We start from the raw sequence: 21,990 nt of genomic DNA, 5'->3' as shown, positions 1-21,990 counted from the left end.
TTTTCCATAGCAATCTGAGTATAGTTGTGATTTTTTCTAATAGTGGGAGTAGTCCAGTGACAGATCTTTGATGAAAAGTGCTACTCATTAACTGTTGAGTTTTTAGAATGTGTGTATTTACATTAAACAAAGTGGTGGTTGCCAGAAGGGAGGTGGGGGGGGGTGGATGAAATCCAGAAAGGGGATTAAGAATGTACTTACCATGATGAGCACTGAGTAGTATATAGAATTGTTGAATCATTACATTATATACTGAAAAGAATATAGCACTGTAAGATTTATGGATAGATAGATAGATAAAATGCACTTGTTTTCTACTTTCTCTGCCGTATACCTGCTTCTTACTTCTGGCTTAATTAAAAAAAATTAATTTGTGCTAACAAATGTTGCCACAGGTACCCATTCTTGAAATAAGCTGTTAAAACCAGTCATTTAACTAGGGAAATGAGAGGGCTGTGATCTCTCTCCCTCCCTCCTTCCCCTCTCCTTCCCCCCCCCTTCCTTCCTTCATCTCAAGAAGGAAATCAAACTCTTTGGGGTGCTTCTCCAGGCACTGTTTATCCCTCTGCCCTTAAACCATACTAGGAACAGGCTATTATTTGATCCACTTTTCACATGGCTGAGATCAGTGATCAAAAGTTTTGTACCAATATAAGAGTAAAGTCAATGTGGTTTAGTGCTACCCTTGTCCAAAACTTCAGCTATTCACAATTTGGGTAGAACGGGCCCCCTTTAAAAAAAAATCATTAGGGAAAACTTTGTAAGGGACTTTGTCTTTCAATTGAGGTTTAATTTAATTGGCACCAGGAGACTGGAAGTACTTCTGCTGCTTTCTGGCACCTTGTTAACTGTAGCCTTATTTAGCACTTACTAATGTTTTAATGGGAAAAGACTGTGTGTTCTGTGAACATCATAAGAATTTATTTAAACCCCTTCATAATAGTCCTTGCTTTCATTTATTGAATTTAGATTAATTTGGTTTTAGAGTCAGATAGAGCTGGGCAGGTGGCCAGGCCCCCAACAGCAGAAAAGGCTGTTTTATTTTTCCCTTGTTTAGGTCCCTTCTGGGTAAAGTTCTTCACCATTGGGATATTTTCACAGAATACAAGATGGGGCTTCATAGATTGGACTAGATGGATGTGAATGGATTTGTTGTTGTTGTTCTTATGAAACTTTGGGCAAGTACAAATAAATTTAAAAATACTTTATTCTTACCTGGCTTTGTAAATATTCTTTTTTCCCCTAAATGGAAAAATATGAAACTTATATGGCTCCCAAACTAATAGTCTTTTGGGGGGAGGGGGCTTAAATAGGTCAGTCTAGATCAGAAGTTTGATTTTTATGTGTTCTAGATGCCCAACCAATGGTTGGAGCTCAATATGTGTTTATTAAATTAAATAGAAGGCAAAAAAATCAACAATTTAATAATGTTGGGGGAAAAAAATCCTTTGCTAAAGGCATAGCCAGTGGATTCCTGAATTCTGCAATGCTGTTTCCCTCTTTCCTTTTTCTCTCGACACTCCCTCTTTTAGACCTTTTGGTAAAATTTCACTTAGCAATGAAATTTTGTAACCTAGTCTTTATAAACAACAAGGCCTGCTGTGGTCAAAAATAGGCCTAGACAGAGAAAGATAGTTTGTTACATCGGAAATAGCTTCCGAGAAGCTCCTCTGTGATGGTCTAGTTTACTTGCACGCTTCTCCTTTTCCTCCAGAAAGAAAGCACAGATGCTATGTCGGAGTCCTAATACATAATAATTCAATTCAGCCACTATTTAGTGAGTATCTTTCATTTGAGAGATCCTCTGATAGGTTCCCCAAAAATCATCCTTCTCATCATTATCCATGGAGACTCAGCAGTTAATCTCTGAAGCACAGCACCTGTCAGAGAGGTGCTCCGCGGCCAGCATAGGACCTGTTCCGCACAACACTGACCGCCTCTCCTGGATTCCAATGTCTAGGTGTTGACCCTCTGAAACTCACTATCATAGTCATATGGCTTTTCTTTGAAAAGAAATGGCAATGAATTGCCGACAGTTATTATTTAAGTTATGCCATCAATAAATAATGTGGAATTTTTGAAAATACCAGTGCATTCCCATTTTCAAGTTAGATACTTCCTATATACCCTTGACACATCCCTGAAACGTCTACCACGCACGGTAGCACCTTTTCTTTCAGACAAGGTGACTGAGGCAGAGTGAGATCCATGAGTGAGACATCTTCCTTCATGACAAAAATAGTCACAAGATTCTCTCTCCAGAGACTCAGATAGTAAAAATAGAAAGTAAGAGATGAGCATCGAGAATTTATATTTGGCTTTGTGACTTTATTCTTTGGTGGCCACTTTGTCTCCTATATCTGCATAACATTCCTGCAGAGGAACAGTATTGGAAAACCCCTAGCATGTCTTACTGTGCTGGACTGAATTTCTGAATTCCCTGACCAGAGTCAAGGACACTGCTTGCCTAAGATTATAGAATAGATAAACCACTAGTTGTTAGGTAGGCGTTGTGGAAATGGCTCTGGGTACCTGCTCTTGAAGTAATATGATTGTATCCTTGTCTCCTTTCCTCCCCAGTTCATGGATCGTCTGAAGCTGCTGCTCATGCCCCTAAAGCACCAGCCAGACTTTATCTACCTGCGCCACGTCCCCCTGCGCAGAGTCCACCTGTTCACCTTCCTGCAGGTGCTGTGTCTAGCTCTGCTCTGGATCCTCAAGTCCACCGTGGCTGCTATCATCTTTCCAGTCATGGTAGGGATTCCTTTGACTGAACCTCCCCATGAAGTCAGAGCAATAACATTAAGTGTCGTCATAGAGAAGACCCATCTGTCTTTTCCATGTGGCTCTCATTTTTTTCCAGCTTTGGCAAATAGTTTTGATTTGATCAGGTGTGATTTAAGGTTTCTATGTCTGTGGTCATCTACACTGGACTTTACTGAAAAACCCAGCTGAGTTCAGATACTGACACTGGTTTCTGCTGGTCAGGGAACCTCCATGAGCTGCCATGAACTTGTTGGTAAAATGGGCATGGCTCTCGTGCTGTTGTTCTGAGCAACGATGATAAACACTAAGTCTCTAGCATGATGCCTGACCTCCAGTAGACACAAGTGCACATGGGTTATTTTTAAAATACTGTACAATAGAACCAATCTAAATAACAAGTACAGCACATTTCAGTCCAAATAATAAGAAAACAAATTTGTCAACTTCAGAGAGGTCCCAGTGAATTAGAAGAAATGGAGTGAAAAGTGAAGTTTTTGAAGTTCTAGCTAAGCTTAAGGGTAAGTCCAGGCTCTCAGTCCTTGCCATGAACTTGATGAGAAGCAAGGTAAAATAACTACCATTGCACTTGGAATTACAAGTGAAAAAAAGAAAAAAGGAAAACGCTAGCTCTGCATTTGGCTTTATTATTAAATTTTATACTTTGCCATAATTTTCCATTTCTTGCAAGAAAATGCACATGTATATACTTGAAGCAAGTCACCAAGCAAGCCTCAGGTCTGATCTGTCTCTCCCACAGCTTTGGAAACAGAATTCTCATTCACAGACATATTTTATTTTTTTTTTAAATAAAAATCCTCTTACTCTTAGCCAGGATTATTTTTTATCTTATGTCTATTTGTTGTTTGTGATTTTTTCTTCTCCAAGGAAGCAGGAAAAAATGCTATAAAATACTAGTGATATTTGTAGAGTCATATTTTTTCATGATGGTCCCTATATCCCCTTATATCAAGTTTTCTTGAACTCTATTAGCTCACTGGAAAACAATAATAAGAACAAAGACTTATTTGTCAAATGACTCCCATTTGACTATTGGTATAGTCTACCTGTTAGTTTTGCTAAAGACAGGAAAACAAAATTAGACCCGGATAAATTTGAAATATGTCCAGTAAATCACTTACTGCTTGTGCTAAGTAATATAAAAAATGCATTCCCTTTATAGAGTATTTTTTAAATCTCTCTAGAGCTTTTATTTGATCACAAATCAATAATGTAATATCAGTGGGCCAGATGTTGTTAATTTCCCACGAGCTGAAGAAACAGGTGTAGAGCATGACGTGGGTAAACACAACTGTTTAATCTGACACAGTGTCATGACTCTAAGCCCAGCGCACACTAAGTTTACTCTTGAGCAAAGGCATCTTTAATGTACCTTTAGAAGTTACTGTTCAAGAGCAACTCGTAGAATCAAAGATATGTATTTTAAGAATACTGATTTTAGAGGCAGACAGCTGGGGTCCTTTGTTGTATTTTTTCCTTACCTGGCTTTGTCATCTTGGATGACATACTTATATCTCCAAGCCTCAGTTTCCTCAGTTGTGAGATGGAGATTATAATATCTACTTTTTGATTTTGTGGTGGAATAAATGAGAAAATCCTGCCCAAGAGTTTAGCACAGCCTTGTAAAGTTACAGTGTGAAAAACTTACAGTGTGAAAACACACTGTAAGTTTTCAGGTCATAGTAGTGATTGAAGTTACCCCATAGATTAAATGGTTTGAGCATGCTCAAGGATTACCTCCATTATCAGCACTTTGAAAATGTTGTAGTAACAAGATGGGATTGGGAGGGAGACAAACCATAAATGACTCTTAATCTCACAAAACAAACTGGGGGTTGCTGGGGGGAGGTGGAATTGGGAGAGGGGGAGGGGGCTATGGACATTGGGGAGGGGAGGCGAACCATAAGAGACTATGGACTCTGAAAAACAACCTGAGGGTTTTGAAGGGTCAGGGGTGGGAACTTGGGGGAATAGGTGGTGGGTAATAGGGAGGGCACATTTTGCATGGAGCACTGGGTGTTGTGCAAAAACAATGAATACTGTTACGCTGAAAAAAATAAATAAAATGGAAAAAAAATGAAAAAAAAAGAAAATGTTGTAGTATGCTGTTGTACAGATTTTCTTGATTTTCAAAAATCTATATAATGTTTTAATTTTGAATAATTAGAAATAATAATATAGGCTTTTTTTCTCTTTAAACTTTCATTTTATTAAAAATCTGACATGGAAGAAAGTGATATAAAAAAATAATCCTTTTGTGTCGACATTCTAAGTGAATGTAATCATACATATCAGTGAATGAAGTAAGTTTTACTTAAGACTTTATGACCCAACATCCCTCGTAAAGAAAACATTTATGGTCCACGTAATATAAATCCATATAAGCAAGATGAGTTCTATCATATTCTAGCCTTATGCAAGATAGGTTTCTACTGCCTTTGATAGGGTAATATCAGTGCTCACCGTGACTTCATCTGACATGGTTTTTTTCATACTTTCTATATTTATCCTTTCAGATCTTGGCACTTGTAGCTGTCAGAAAAGGCATGGACTACCTCTTCTCCCAACATGACCTCAGCTTCCTCGATGATGTCATTCCAGAAAAGGATAAGAAGAAGAAGGAAGATGAGAAGAAAAAGAAAAAGAAGAAAGGAAGTCTGGACAGTGACAATGATGATGTAAGGAACTTTCCAAAATTCCAAAGTAAAGCTAAAGAAATAAATGTGAAAAATATATATATATGTGAAATATATGTATACACATACATATATATACATATATACACATATATATATATGTGAAATATATAATTGTATATATTATATGTTTTATATATATACATATATATGTGTATATATATAAATAAAATAATCCTTTATGTGAGATATATGGCTGAATTCCAAGAATGTTCACCTGGCTGTGTTACATATCAGTCTTCACTTTCCTTTGCCCTTTATTTTCTTTCCTTAGTTTTGTATATTTTCTGAAGTCCTTCTGTAGCCATTAATACACTAATAGCGATGAAATGACTTCCAAAGAAAACCTCACCACATCTAAAGAACTCCAGTCTCCCATCTCATAGATAAAAAGGAAATTTGCTTCATAATGTCTAAAATGTATTTGTTTTGCTCTTGGTAATCCAGATTTAAATATGAATTAATAACTCAGTTTTATGTAATTTCAAGGTGTTTGTGGGCAAACACCTGTGACCTCAGCTCCGGTGATCTGTGCGTCCGCTTGCATAGGCTCTCAGCCACGGTTCTCTTCTATTGTACTCATCCTCACATTGAACTTTGATGTGATGTAAGATGATCTCTCTGTAACCTTTCAATGAAAAGCGAGGGGAATTGGAGCTTAGGGTCTTTCTACATAATTGTAGTAGGTAATTTGTAGTCCAGATGATCCTCCTGCAATTGGGTGGTTAATCTGAGAAATAAAATTATTGCTCCCCCCTTTTTTTTTTCTTGAGGAAATCATTTCACAGGTGCTCCAACTGGGGTCTGTAATCAGTACTAGGAGAACAGCTGGGATTATTTCACACACACACACACACACACACACACACACACACACACACGAACACATACAATTATTCCAGTAGCCTTCTGAACGGACTGCCACAATGACATTTTCCGTGTACAGATTTGTTCTGTATTTCACACAGCGCAGTATCCCCATTCCAATTGCGTCCTGGTGTACAGTTCTAAAGTGTGAGTATAGTTAAGTTTTGGTATCTGTACATGATCATTTTGATTGATCATGCATACTTGTCCTGACTTGCCATAACAGCTCTTTATAGTATCTGATTTTGTTCCTGTTTTACAGGAGAAAATTTAGACTGAGAAATGTGAAGTCATTTTTCTAAGTGTACGCAGTCATAGTGGCAAAGCCAGAACTCCATCCAGGCCTGTCTAGTTATTTCCAGCTGGTCAGGCCATCTGATTGTATTCTTTGTGGAGAATTTAGAAATAGTACAGTGAAGGAAGGCAACAGACAAAATTGGATTTCAGATAAATTGATCCAATAAAAAAAGGCTAAATATATGAGGCCCATTTAGTTGAAGAGAAAAAGAGTCCAATGGAGCTTTTGTGACTGTCACCATCCATCTTCAATGAGAACAGGTGTATAGATTTTCTGTTTCCAGTGATGATGGTAAAAGAGATTGGGTTTAAATTGCAGGACAGATTAGGGTGCAGTGTTAAAAGAAGGATATGTTTACACATTGAATAGAAATCAAGATTCGAAATTAATTTCTAGACCTCTCAAGACAAATAAAGAAAGAGTGCCTAAAATACTGACATAATTAAAGTAATATTTCATCTTGAATTTTCAAAACAAGTATGCCAGTGTATGTACACGGATACCAAACTTAAAATTTACTACATATTACTATCATATGAACTGATACTATAGAATCCTCATCTCTAATAGTTTTTAAGAAAAAAAAATATCAACTTTTGAGATGTTTTAAATTTGTGTTCTCTGGTGTCAAAGGTTGGATTAGATGAGCTCCTGAGTTCTTCTAATTCTTTGTTTCAGTTTCCAGTAAATCATATTTTATTTAAACAGTTCTATTATGTTGTTAATGATATTTCTCATTTCCAGCTCTGTATTTCCAACAGATTTCTTGAAGATAATGTGTGATACTTGTTCCTTTTCTTTTCCTCTTTCTCTTCTACCTCCGGTCCCTGCCAGAAAACAACAAGCGTATATATTTGTCCTAGTGAACTCACCCAGGCAATTTAGAGTACATGTGTGTAGTAAGTTCTCTGTAATAAGTTCTCTGAGCTCATTATTTGGGGCTCTCCTAGTGTTCACCTGGTAATCAGGGGTGCTGGGGTCCATGGATAAAGAGAGCCACACAGGGGCATGGTGGTTACAGAACTTTCATGAAAATTATGGCTTGCCAATATTTTAAGCCACTCAGTCATTTTTGGATCTGGCTGGTAGGCTATGATTAAGGTTCGGCTTCCAACCTGTTCATCTATAAATGCTAGTATTTGGGGAAACATTTGAAATACTGTGATTAAAACTTGTCCTTCCTGGGAGGCAAACCATAAGAGACTATGGACTCTGAAAAACAACCTGAAGGTTTTGAAGGGGCGGGGGTGGGAAGTTGGGGGAACCAGGTGGTGGGTAATAGGGAGGGCTCGTATTGCATGGAGCACTGGGTGTTGTGCAAAAACAATGAATACTGTTTTGCTGAAAAAATAAATAAATTTAAAAAAAAGAAACAGGAAAAAAAAAAACAAAAAAACAAAACTTGTCCTTCCTGACGTTCTCCTAAAGGCACATGCATGTGGCATCTTCATTTTTTTCTTTTGTCAATTTAAGTGTAATATCTTAGTCCTTTAAAATCATATCGTGGCTTATTACCCTCTTTATATTCACCTTAAAGGAATTTTCAATGTATATAGTAGTCTACAAAGGTTTATATTTTCTTTATTTTCTTCGACTCTGGTTCTTCCCCCCCCCCCCCCCAATCTTTCTGCTAACGGGCATCTCTTTGATACTTCCAGTTAAGGGATGGATTTGATCTTTTCAGTCCAAACATAGAGTTGTTTTCAATATAATGAATTCTTTAAAAAAGGAAGGTGGTAATCCTGTGAAAATCTGTTATAGTTTTGGCTTTGGTGACCTGTTTTTTCAAACAGACCCTGAATAGCTACCCGATTTTATCATTTTATTTTGATTGTGATTTACCTGACGATCATAAGTACTTTCCTTTTATTTTCTCATGTTCTGGTAAGCTTTCAAATATTTTTGGTATAAGCAAATTAAAATGAACATTTGACTCAAAAATAGTTTTGATGGATTATTAGAGTAGGAGGGAGAGGTTCATTTTCAACTCCATATCGGGGTTCCTTGATAGTGAATGTTAGTCTTCTACCTGTCTTGGAAGGAAAGTCTTGGACGTGGAATCAGAAAGCATAAAAAAACAAAAATTTCAAGACCATGTTCTAGTTGAGGGTGTTTCCTAAATTTAATCTTTGACCTTGAGATTAGTTACTTTACCCTACAACAAAGCCATCAGTATTTGCTGATTGCGAATCCAGCTTATGGAAAGCTTTACAATTGTTTTAATTTGTAGTGATCTCTTTTTGGTGTGGTTCTAGTTTTCATTGACTTTACCCCATTAACTCAGAAGAGAGGAAAACAAACTTGAGAAAAATTGTGTAGAATTTGAAAAGTTAAGAAGTAAAAATGATCATATACAATGTAAATGTTAATATGGTAGGTTTGATCAATACTGGGAGATAGGGAGGGCTGTATGGTAAAAACGCTCTAAAAACTGTTGTAAATTTCTTTCACAGTCTGACTGCCCATACTCAGAAAAAGTTCCAAGTATTAAAATTCCAATGGACATCATGGAACAGCAACCTTTCCTAAGTGATAGCAAACCTTCCGACAGTGAGTAGAACTAACCTCTTGCCTGTCTGCTCAAATATGATTTGCGCTTGCAGAGAGAAAACCTTAGAATTATCATTTACATTAACTTTCCCTCTATTTTCTTTTCTGTTTTTCTATGTGAAGATTTCCATGTAATTACTATAAAACTTCATTTTTACATTCCTTGAGCTTCACTTTTCTTCCTTTTATCCATAACCTTTTAAGTTTTTGTTTGGTAGTTTTTTGCTCTGATCCAAATTATCACCGGTTTCTTTCAATTGCTAAACTTGTAACCATGTTTTTAATTGATTTTTCATTTTTCCTGCTGATATGTAGAATTGCAGCTTACAGTACTACATCACTGTCTGTTACTGTTTGTCTTCCTTAGGCATTAGCCAATGACCAAATGAGCTCAAGAGAGAAATTGCATCATGAGTCTCTAAATGATCAGTGAATCAGTTGTTCCTACTGAGCATTTGGAGTAATTGTTATTATCAATTAAATTAGCAATCAATCATAAAATATTAATACAACTTTTTAGGTGTCACTTATAAGATATATGCAGTTTCTTCCTAATTTCCTTATTCCTTTTCTGCTATTTCAGAAACACCTTTTTACGTGGACTGGTCTTTTGGGGTAATAGCTTAGTGACTAAACTGTAATGGTTTCTGACATACCATCTTTTCTTCTGTAATTGAGGTAACAGGCCATGTGAAAAAGCAAACTATTACTACTCTATAGTAATATTAGTGAATATCTCAAGCTTTTCTAGTAGCACATAGCAATTGCTTCCAAACTACTTTCACTTTGGGTTCTCACTTGAAGAAAATACCTTCTTTTAGATCCAGATGCCCTTCAAAGTCTACTGATATGGGGGAAAAAAGACAGTTGAGACACTTTTATTTTCATTTGACAATTCCACTTTAACTTCAGTAAGAGGTTACCACGAGAAGTTGGAAATGAATGACTATTTATGAAAAATAGGTATATTAGTTATCTGTTGCTATGGAACAAATTACCACAAAATTTAGCAGCTTAAAACAACAAACAAGTACTTTCTTACATAGTTCCCGACATTCAGGAATGTAGGAGCAGAGGATTTAGGTGGTTCTCTCTGGGTCTCTTGTGAGATTGCAGACAAGCTTTCGGCTGGGGCCAAGCTTGAAGACAACAGGAACTGGGATCTGCTTCTCAGCTTAGGTGGAAGGCAGTTGGGAGGAAGTTTCAGTTCCTGGGCCCATGGGCACCTCCATGAGGCTGCCTATCATATCGTTGCCCCCAGTGCCAGTGAGAACAGAGAGAAAAACCAAGACAGAAACTTTACTCTTTTATAACTGAATCTCAGAAGTGACCTGCCATCCCTCCTACCAGGTTCTGTTGGTCCCACACAGACCAACCTTGGTACAGTGTGGGGAGGAATTACACAAGGACAGGAATACCAGGGAGCACAGGGAGCAGCGGGGTCATCCTGGTGGCTGGCTGCCACACTGGGCTTAAAGAGTCTTAGCTTTGGTGTTCAGGGCATAAACCTATAACTTGTAACTGAGGCTAATTTCTTTTCAGTCCTTTCCACAGGATTTAATGAATATTTCTTTTCTGAATTCAAGCTCCTCAAACCATATCCTGGCTTCATTTTTCATGTTATTAATGCTAGAGCATTAATAGCAAAATGAAACTGAGAAACGGACATGGCACACATGTCTTCTATTGGCATAATCACCTGGTATAGCTCTTCTAAGTACAGTTTAAAGGTTGCTTCAAAAATAAAAAAAATTTAAAAAGCACCCCCAGCTAGAACTTGAGGCTCCTGGAAAAAGTTTATGGCAAATTGATTATTTAGTGCTAGTTGTTATTCATTCCCTCAAAAACCCATTAGGAGGATATATAGGAAATGGATATGATATTAGAAATTTACTTAAGCAAAATATCTTAGATCATTCTAACTGAAATCATTTCTAATGTCATATTAATCTTTTAGAATCCATGAAAGAACAAAATTGATAGTAGAGGTGCAGGATAATTAAATTCCTCACAATCTTTTTCTCCCCCATGAATAACAGCAGGACAAAACTGTGGATGCAGAAGATGAAAGGAAATCCAAGGGCAAGACCTAAGACATTAAGTAGATGCTCTAAAATTGATTGGCCTCCTACCCCTTCATGGAAGAAAACAACAGTGGTCCACCCCAGCATACCTAGGGGAAATGAAATAAACAGATTTTTATCTTGGTCACTAACTTAGTTTCTTGGCTCCACATGATGTCTCTTGAAATTGTCTAGGGGTGCTTATGTGGCTCAGTATGTTGAGCATCTGACTCTTGCTTTCGGATCAGGTCATGATTTCAGGGTGGTGAGATCAAGCCCAGCTCCATGCCCAGCATGGTGTCTGCCTGTCTCTCTCCTTCTGCTCCTCCTCCTGCTCAAGCATACACTCTCTCACTGTCTTTCTCTCTCAAATAAATAAAATCTTAAAAAAAGAAATTGTCTAAACTTGCCTTTCTCTTTCCAATTGTCATGCATGAATTTTTACGAAGATTTTTATTTTTACTCTAATTTTATACATTACCAAAGAGTACTATTCACAATTTAAAGAAATTTTTCTTTTCCAGGAGAAAGATCACCAACATTCCTTGAACGCCACACATCATGCTGATAAAATTCCTTTCCTTCAGTCACTCGGTATGCCAAGGTAAAGGACAGCTCCGTGTTTTATGTTGTTCTGTGGGATGATTGCCCCACAGAAATGTAGTCCATGGCAGATTATTGGCTGAACGCTTTGTTTTCCTTCCTGTCCACAAGCTATCTTGAATCAATTACTCAATCCCCAAGCCTCGCCCCAGCTTTTATGTAGGAAGTATTCTAAGAGACCTACTACCTTAGAAGTAATGGAAATGTTCACTATCGTTATGGTAAAGCCCAGGACCAATGTTTGCTTTTACCATATTCATATCATCTCTGATTTAAGGGATAACAGCCATTTTCTGGCAGCTCTCCGGTAGTTTTCTTCCCCAATCTTAACACGGCTCTAGACATTTCAGATCCTCCTTGATTTTCTAAAAAGCAAAAGCTTGGAACATTTTCTTCATGTAGGTCTATTCGTCCTTTGATTTCTGACAGTATCACCCAGCTGGCAGTCCTCCTTGATTTTTGTGTTTTTTGTTTTTAATCTAGGTGTGAATGTTTATGAAATTTTCTACTTGAATCTCTTGACTCTTGTACCTTCATCCCATTTAAAAATGTTTGCTTTGAACACAGAGAGAGTAGATAAGTAAAGAGGACAGAGGACACTTTCCGTTCCGCTTCTGCACAATGCACATACATTTGACAGAAGATAAAGGGAATCTGATTTACTTACTGTTTCTTTTCTCTCCCTTTTTTTCCCCTTCTAGTCCTCCTAGAACTCCAGTAAAAGCTGTGCCTCAAATTAGGATAGAACTTGAGCCTGAAGACAATGATTATTTCTGGAGGAGCAAGGGAACAGAAACTACATTGTAACCTGTTTGTCTTTCTTAAAACGGACAGTTTTTGTTGTTAATGTTCTTGGGTTTTGTCTAGTTGTTTATTTTTTAATTTTTGTTTTCTTTTGGTTTTTGGTCATTGGCCAAATAATATAGCACTCACTCTGCTTCTCTCTTGCATAGGTAAAATCAAGACAATAGTTCACCGTTCCTTAAAAACATCTGAAGACTCCCCTTTTCTTTTCATATTTTCAGATGTGTCCTCTGACAACCAGATTCCTTTGTCACTTAAGACACGCAGAGACCCTGTCCTTTTCCTTTCTTAAGCAGAGGGCAAAAGCATTAAGGATTTTGTAGCACCTTTGATTAAAATATTGAAGGAACTTACAAATTTAGCTTTGGGGCTGTGCTTACTGGCTTGTGTGCCTGTCTGGTAGAAGAAACCCTGACCTCCAGGCAGAGTTCCTCCTTGCTTTTAGAGCTCTCCAGGACTGGAAAAAAAGTGCTGCTATATGCTAACTTGCTCTTGCTTGTCAGCCCTAATCTTAGAGTTATCAAAAGAAGAAAAACTCAAGGTACTTTACTCCCTGTAGAGAAACTATTGCCATCATTGTAGCAAGTGCTGGAATATCCCTTTTTCCTATGCAACTTTTTTTAACCCTTTAATGAACTTATCTGTTGAGTACATTGAAGAATATTTTCTTCGTAGATTTTGTTGTTTAAATTATGGGGCCTAACCTGCAACTTATTTTTTGTCAATTTTTTAAACTTTTTTTTAATTACTGTAAAGAAAATGAATTTTTTCCTGCAGCAGGAAACATAGTTTTGAGTAGTTCTACCTCTTATTTGTAGCTGCCAGGCTTTCTGTAAAAATTGTATTGTATATAATGTGATTTTTACACACACACACACACACACACACACAAATACACAATCTCTAAGGTAAGCCAGAGGGCTGGATCAGATTAAAAACACCATGTTTCTTAGCATCCATTTTTCCCTTTCTTTAAAAGAAACTTACTGTTCTATGAAGAGATTGGGGGAGAAGGGAGAAGCTCCTTTGTAATGGGCATAACTGATGTTTTGATAATAGTAATATCCGGGCATAGATGCTGATTGTATTGCCATGTCAATGTCCTATGCAGTATTTTTAGACATTGTTTTCATTTTGAAATATTTGTGTGTTTGTGTACATACTCTGTGTGTGGCTGGTGCACATATGTGCAAAGTTGGGGAGACAGAGTGAAGGCAGGGGGTAGACAAAATTATCCAGCCTCTTGTGTCACTTTTCACAAAACCCAAACCACATGTGAAAAATTCATCAGAGTTCTAAGAGACTTACTATTATGCAAATGAGGGTAAATATAATTTTATTGCTGAATGACATCATTGATCTAAGAGCTCATATTTACAATACAAAATCCATAGGAATATTAAAAGATAATTTACTTATCTGTACAGTGTTTATGGGACTGCAGACAGATCTGCACACACACACACATACACACACACATATGCACACACACATTATAAAATGCTTACAAATGTGTTTACGATGGAAAGGCAATTATTCCTCATGAGTAGGACATTTAGAATATATGTGTATGTGTGTGTGTGTACACATGTATTTCAAAGTATCATATTAAATATTAGAAAAAAGAAAATTAGGCTTTTATTAACCAAATTTAGCATGTAATTTAAATGTAATGTTTTTAATAGACATTATGTATTGTGAATCTGCATTAAAAATAACACTTTAAATATTAAATTCATAATCTGGGGCTCATCTAACCATATTTGTGATCCATCTAAATTAAATATATATAACTAAAACAGGTTGTTGGAGGAGTACCAGAAGCAGGATGAAACCATGTGTTTTGGTTTCGTAATATGCACATAGTGACTCCCATTCATTCTCATATTACTTAAATTATAATTCTGTCCCCTTAAAATTTTGATTATAAAAACTTTATTACCCTGAATTGCTGGTTACTTTTATAGTATCTGATAATCTTAGAACTATCCAAATTAGACATAAATGACCTTTAATTTTTTCATTAAAATGGAAACAGCAAATTACATGTTATTTGTTAAAACCTTACATGCCAAGTTCTGGCATCAGATTTGTATTTAGAACTATCCTTTAAATGATTATATTATCTAGTTTTTTCATTACTCTAATATAAAACTATAAGAAGCTTTTCCTTTTTCTTTACCAAGGGAAGCATCAATATAATGTCTAAGAGCCATGCATAAGTTTAGCCTGACCTATGCTCTCGTTAAATTAAAGACACTTTTGTTCACTTTTATAAAGGCCCTGGATGTAATACTTTATTTTTCTGATCATGAATCAAGTATTTGAGGATTTGTGCCTCCTTCTATCTCTTTCAAAGAACTCCTGAAGCAACTTAACTCAATATTTCAGCCTTTGAGTAGATCTAAAGATGATCTGCACCTCCACTTATGATCCATATTCTGTGACCAAAGGTTGAAATTCATGATATGAATGCAGAACAGTACCTTCCATTTGCTCAAAGTAGCAGTTAATAGCAAACCCTTTCAATATTTTGGAACCCAGGGAAGCTTTTAAAAAAATCATTACTTTCAGAGGACTAGAAGTAGTTACCAAATAAGCAAACAAAACCCGCAGTCCATCCAGAGCCTCCAGATCATCTGTATTTTAACTGAATTTACTCATTTTCTGAGAACTCACCAGACTGTGGGATGGTTTTATTTCTATGTAAACTGCACACACAGAATATAGTACAACAAGGAATTTTTTTTAATAAGTATCTTTTCCTGATGTGAATATGGAGACATGAAATATTCCAGTTGTTAAGGGTACAAGACTAAGGGTACGCTCCCAGGATATCAAGCAGAAGTCCTGTGATTGTACAGAGTTACTGTCCAAGAGATCACTGGGCCAAGAGTTGGCCTTATCAAAGGACATAAAGGCCTCTGGTTTTGCATTTGAAAGAAAAATCTCTTGGAGACACTGTTTTCCTCGATAAAGATCACTCTTTTCTACTGTGTGAGACAGGGACTTGGAATCCGAACTATTTTCTGTGCCATAGGCTGTAGTGTTCCTGCCTCTTCTTCCAATCAAGCAGTGGAGTGGGGGTGGGAGATGGAGGCTTCAAGATGTACAAAAATAAAAATCAAAACCCTCTCTGATCAGACCCCACCACAGAAAATGGGGGGTAGGATGAAGTGATTATCTGCTCTTAGTCATTCAGTTTGGGTCTATGTTATGCACATGCACCAACACACACAGAGTCAATCTTTTATCAGCTATATATTGCTGTTTAATACAGAGAACGATTGTCTTCCGAGTTTTTGGTTCCTTTTTTTTTTTTTTTTAACTGTGCTAAAGTACTTGAAATGTATTGACTGCTGACTATCCTTTAAAAACAAAACAAAACCATTTGAGTTGTATTACAAAGGTTGACATTGTTCAGGGATGGGACAAAGCTTTCTTCAATTCTTTTCCTACCACTTAATGATTTTGGTGCAGGAACTTGAGATTTTCTTATTTATTCCATGATAATTTCACATCTACTCTTCACAGCATGAACATAAAGCCCAGTGGCACCAAATGGCTGAATACAATCAAATGATACTTTATAACACTTGACTGACCAATGGGCCTTGGGAGTTTTCAGATGATAATTTCATTGAGCTTCATTGCAGCCTGAAATAAAAAAGTTCTATGACATATGCTAACCAGTCAAGTTGTGTTTTGACCGGAAATTTGGATATGACCTATTTCTTAGCTCATTTCTCTGTGCTCTATGGGTATATAAAAAAATCCTGAATTCTGTTTCCCAGGCAGATAATTGCAACTCAGGGCTAAAGTCATCCAGTGAAACTTTTAGAGCCAGAAGTTAACTTTGTCCCAGTCCTACAATGTGAAAAGAGTGAATAGTTGCCTCTTTTTAGCCATTTTCATGGCTGGTACATATCTGTACACCTTACTTTTCAGAATCAATACGCACTTTCAGATATTCTTATTTTTATTCTCTTAAGTCTTTATTAACTTTGGAGAAATGATGCATCTTTTTATTTTAAATGAAGTAGATCAACATGGTGGAACAAAATGATAAAGAACAGAAAACATTTCAATATATTACTAATGATTTTTTTCCAATATAAAACCTAAAATTCCTATAACATTATAGTATTTTACAGTTTTATGAAGCTTTCTATTGTGACTTTTATGGAATTAAGAGATGAAGAAGATGAGATATTTTAGCATTTATATTTTTCAAAATTAAATGTATACTTAAAATAAAGTAACTTTATGCATTTATGAGTGTCAAGTGCTTCTGTTCAACTCTTCAAATAATTATTAAGTGCTTATTACTTTACTCTTTGGGTGTTACCAGCAGTACAAAGATTTGAGTAAGTTAGGGTCCCTGACTGGTCTCAGATGGCTTTTTAAAATTCAAGATAGGAGGATAAAATAAGTGTCCAAATTATATAAAATAAGACTTTGTAAGAATTATCTATATAAGTAATAATGAAGTAGAATTATGCAAGGGTTCAAAGCAAAAAAAAAAAAAAAAGTCCAGCTAAGAGCAATGGGGCAGTGGTATGATTGACTAATGAATGGATAAAGCAGATTCAGTATTTCTATACAATGGAATATCACTTAGGCTTCAAAAAATTGAAATCTTGCCATTTGCAATGACACAAATGGAGTTAGAATACATTATACTAAGGGAAGTAAGTCAGTCAAAGGAAGGCAAATACCATATGACCTCACTCACATGTGAAATTTAAGAAAGAAAACGGATGAACATAAGGGAAAAGGGTAAAAAAAGGAGCGAGAGAAACAAACCGTAAGAGACTCTTAATGACGGAGAACAAACAGGGTTGATGGAGGAAGGTGGGTAGGGGTGGGCTAGTTGGGTGATGGGTATTAAGGAGAACACTTGTGATGAGCACTGGGCTTTGTATGTAAGTGATGAACTACTGATCTCCACTCCAGAAACTGATATTGCACTGTATGTAAAATAAAATTTAACTTAAAAAAAAAAAGATGAATGGCTAAAGAGGATGCGACATCCTCTTAGCCATTCATCATTCATATATATTCATTCATATATATATATGAATTCATCTATATATATGTGTATATATATCTATATATATGAATTATATATATCCATTCATCTTTTTCCCATTCATCTTTATATTTTCATCTTTTATATATTTAATCTTTTATATTCATCTTTATATTCATCCATTCATTTTTATCCTTTCATATATATATAATCTATATATCTATATGTAATGGAATATTACTCAGCCATCAAAAAGAATGAAATCTTGCCATTTGCAGTGACATGGATGGAGCTGGAGTATTACGCTAAGCTAAATAGAGAAAGACAAATACCATATGACTTCACTCATATGTGGAATTTAAGAAACAAAACAGATGAGGGGTGCCTGGGTGGCTCAGTGGGTTAAGCCGCTGCCTTCGGCTCAGGTCATGATCTCAGGGTCCTGGGATCGAGTCCCGCATCAGGCTCTCTGCTCAGCGGGGAGCCTGCTTCCCTCTCTCTGCCTGCCTCTCTGCCTAGTTGTGATTTCTCTCTGTCAAATAAATAAATAAAATCTTAGAAAAAAAAAAGAAACAAAACAGATGAAACATATGAGAGGGGGAAAAAAAAGAGAGAGGGAAACAAACCATAAGAGACTCTTAACAATAGAGAACAAACTGAGGGAGGAGCGTGGGAGGTGCATAGAGGATAAGCTAGATGGGTGATGGGTATTAAGAGGACACTTGTGATGAGCACTGGGTATTGTATGTAAATGATAAATCACTGAATTCTACTTCTGAAACCAACGTTACACTGTATGTTAACTAACTAGAATTTAAATAAATTTTTTTTTAAAGAGCAATGGAATGGTTTCGTTGAAAAAGTAGTGTTATTGCCCTTTTAGGATTTTGTTCTCTCATTCATCTGTTGTTTTCTGCACAAAATGAGGAGGCGGAAAAACTCACTTCAAAAAAAGAATATGAGGCAGTACTGACTGCTAGAGACCTAATCAATATGGACATTAGTAAGTGTCAGAGCCAGAGTTCAGAATGTTGATTATAAAGATGCTAGCTGGGCTTGAGAAAAGCATAGAAGATAGTAGAGAATCCCTTTCTGGAGAAATAAAAAAACTAAAATCTAACCAAGTTGAAATTAAAAAAGCTATTAATGAGGTACAATGAAAAATGGAGGCCCTTACTGCTAGGATAAATGAGGCAGAAGAGAGAATTAGTAATATAGAAGACCAAATGATGGAGAATAAAGAATCTGAGCAAAAGAGAAACAACTATTGGACCAGGAAGGGAGAATTTGATAGATAAATGATGCCATAAAATGAAACAATCGTAGAATAATTGGGATCCCAGAAGAAGAATGAAGAGAGAGAGGGGCAGAAGGTATATTGGAGAAAATTATAGCAGATAACTGCCCTAATTGGGGAAGGAAACATCCATTAAAACCCAGGAGGCACAGAGAACCCACATCAAAAATCAATAAAAATAGGTCAACACCCCATCATCTAAGAGTAAAACTTAAAATCTCAGAGATAAAGAGAAAATCCTGAAAGCAGATTGGGACAAGTGGTCTGTAACCCACAATGGTAGAAATATTAGATCAACAGCACACTTATCCACAGAGACCTGGCAGGCCAGAAAGAACTGGCATGATATATTCAGAGCACTAAATGAGAAAAACATGCAGCCAAGAACACTATATCCAGCTATGCTGTCATTGAAAATAGAAAGAGAAATAAAAAGCTTCCAGGACAAACAAAAACTAAAAGAATCTGAAAACACCAAACCAGCCTTATAGGAAATATTGAAAGGGGTCCTCTAAGCAAAGAGAGAGCCTGAAAGTAGCAGACCATAAAGGAATGGAGACAATACATAGTAATAGTCACCTTACAGGCAATACAATGGCACTAAATTCATATCTTTCAATAGTTACCCTGAGTGTAAATGGGTTAAATGCCCCAACCAAAAGATACAGTGTATCAGAATGGATGAGAAAAACAAGACCTATGGACATGCTGTCTGCAAGAAACTCATTTTAGACCCAAGGCACCTCCAGATTTAAAGTGAGGAGATGGAAAACAGCTAACCGTGCTAATTGTTATTCTTCATTTATAAAGTTAGTGAAATATGCCATTTTCTTGAATCCATGGTGATGTAGATAGTTGATTCTCAAAGGAAAAAAAAAACTGCTAAGGGGCACTGGTGGCATGGTCTGCAAAGTGTCCAGCTCTTGGTTTTGGCTCAGGGCATGATCTTGGGGTCCTGGAATCAAGCACTGTGTTGGACTCTGTCTTCAGTGCAGAGTCTGCTTAAGATTCTCTCTCCCTCTTGCTCAGCCCCTCCCCTGCTCATGCTCTCTCCCCTTTTTTCTCTCTCTGTCTGAAATAAATATTTTAAAATACTGCTAAGTACAGCACTTACTAAAAAATAATTATTCAAATGAACGAAATCTTGGAATGGTACTCCTCAGAAGATACATGACACATACTTCTTCCTGCTGGGTCTATTCAGGCTTCTATGAAATATCTACAATTCTCCCGGGAACTTCAGTTCAGCCCCAAGTTATGATCAGAGAGTGAGTGTTGGTTGCGGGGGGGTGGGGAGCAAATGGAAGGGATGAGAAAGAACCACTGGTAGCAGTTAAAAAGTACCTTGGGGAAAAAAAAAAGATAATGAGACAGAGACATTAGCTATAACAATCTTTCAGTCTGAAGATTTAATATAGAGGCAATAGCTGATAGAGGTAGCTGTGGCGAAATGGGGTTTGAATTTTATCATTGAGCTGGAAAAAGCAACGGAAGCCACACTCTGAATAGCGAATATGGGAGAATTGGCTAATTCTTCAATGTACCTACAGAGAATTCTAAATATTGTCATGTATAATAATAACTGAGTCAAGAAATTAGGATCAAATTGTATTTAAGTATGTTATGAAGAAAAAAAAAGGGCACTCCAGCCACTCTTCATTACGCTCCTTCACCTACCTGACTTACCTGAGAACAGGGAAGCAAAGTGCAGAGATCTCTGAACTATCAAACCATGTGGTCTTGAGGTCTAGGCACCACAGCTTGAGCACCAGAGTTTTGGAAGAAGAACTCAAAACCTCCCACAGAATCTGTTCACACTGACCTTATTCTAAATGCCTGAATGTGTTAAGCTTGGTCATCGGTGGCTTTCTCAGAACACAGGACATGCGAAATAAGAGAGGAAATTACTGATAGGAAAACTGAGTTAGCAAGATTGAATAGCTTTATCCTGGTAGGAAGAGAGAAGATATTTTTAAAACTACAAAATATACTTAAGAATTTAAGTCAGTCGGAGAAAGACAACTATCATATGATCTCCCTGATATGAGGACATGGAGAAGCAACATGGGGGGGTAGGGGGATAGGAGAAGAATAAATGAAACAAGATGGGATTGGGAGGGAGACAAACCATAAATGACTCTTAATCTCACAAAACAAACTGGGGGGTTGCTGGGGGGAGGTGGGATTGGGAGAGGGGGAGCGGGCTATGGACATTGGGGAGGGGAGGCGAACCATAAGAGACTATGGACTCTGAAAAACAACCTGAGGGTTTTGAAGGGTCAGGGGTGGGAGGTTGGGGGAACAGGTGGTGGGTGATGGGGAGGGCACGTTTTGCATGGAGCACTGGGTGTTGTGCAAAAAGAATGAATACTGTTACGCTGAAAAAATAAATAAAAAAAAAAAAGAAATTTAAATGTAAAAAAAAAAAAAAAAAAGAATTTAAGAATCAGGGGCACCTGGGTGGCTCAGTGGGTTAAGCCTCTGCCTTCAGCTCAGGTCATGATCTCAGGGTCCTGAGATTGAGCCCCACATCCGGCTCTCTGCTCGGCGGGGAGCCTGCTTCCCCCCTCCCCCGCCTGTCTCTCTGACTACTTGTGATCTCTCTTTCTGTCATAAATAAATAAAATCTAAAAAAAAAAGACATATTTTTTAAAAAAAGAAGAATTTAAGAACCAGAGGGTACCTAAGTGGCTCAGTCGGTTAAGCATCTGACTCTTGATGTCAGCTCACGTCTTGATCTTGGAGTTGTGAGTTCAAGGCCAACGTTGGGCTCCACACTGGGTGTGGTGCCTACTTAAAAAAAAACACAACAAAAAAACCAATTCAGTCTATTCAGTATGGAGGCAAGGACACCAAAATAAGTCTAAGGGCAAATGTGTTGATTTTATATTGCCATGATTAAACTGATTACATGTCTTGCCTATTGAAAATATATACTCCTTATTCTGCCTCCAGGAATTTTTTTTTTTAATGAAACTGACTTCTGTACAAATTGG

The 21,990-nt window shown here is 36.9% G+C and overlaps 1 protein-coding gene across 2 annotated transcripts in view; it reads left to right on the top strand.

Annotated features, from left to right (window-relative positions):
* Positions 1-14,062, top strand: part of SLC4A4 (solute carrier family 4 member 4) — a 353,934-nt gene extending 339,872 nt beyond the window's left edge. Inside the window, exons 21-25 of one of the 2 annotated variants that reach the window (XM_045987268.1) lie at positions 2,581-2,754; positions 5,301-5,462; positions 9,099-9,195; positions 11,783-11,862; positions 12,563-14,062. In XM_045987268.1, the coding sequence (XP_045843224.1) occupies positions 2,581-2,754; positions 5,301-5,462; positions 9,099-9,195; positions 11,783-11,826 (477 nt within the window). In that variant the 3' untranslated portion in view covers positions 11,827-11,862; positions 12,563-14,062. The remainder of the gene's footprint in view (positions 1-2,580; positions 2,755-5,300; positions 5,463-9,098; positions 9,196-11,782; positions 11,863-12,562) is intronic. The other variant, XM_045987257.1, reaches the window with a different exon arrangement.
* The last annotated feature ends 7,928 nt before the right edge of the window (positions 14,063-21,990 follow it).

The sequence above is a fragment of the Meles meles genome, chromosome 2 (assembly GCF_922984935.1).
Source record: "Meles meles chromosome 2, mMelMel3.1 paternal haplotype, whole genome shotgun sequence".
In the NCBI taxonomy this organism is placed as follows: domain Eukaryota; kingdom Metazoa; phylum Chordata; class Mammalia; order Carnivora; family Mustelidae; genus Meles; species Meles meles.
Note: the sequence above shows the minus strand (reverse complement) of the source record. Positions and strands in the feature narration are given on the sequence as shown.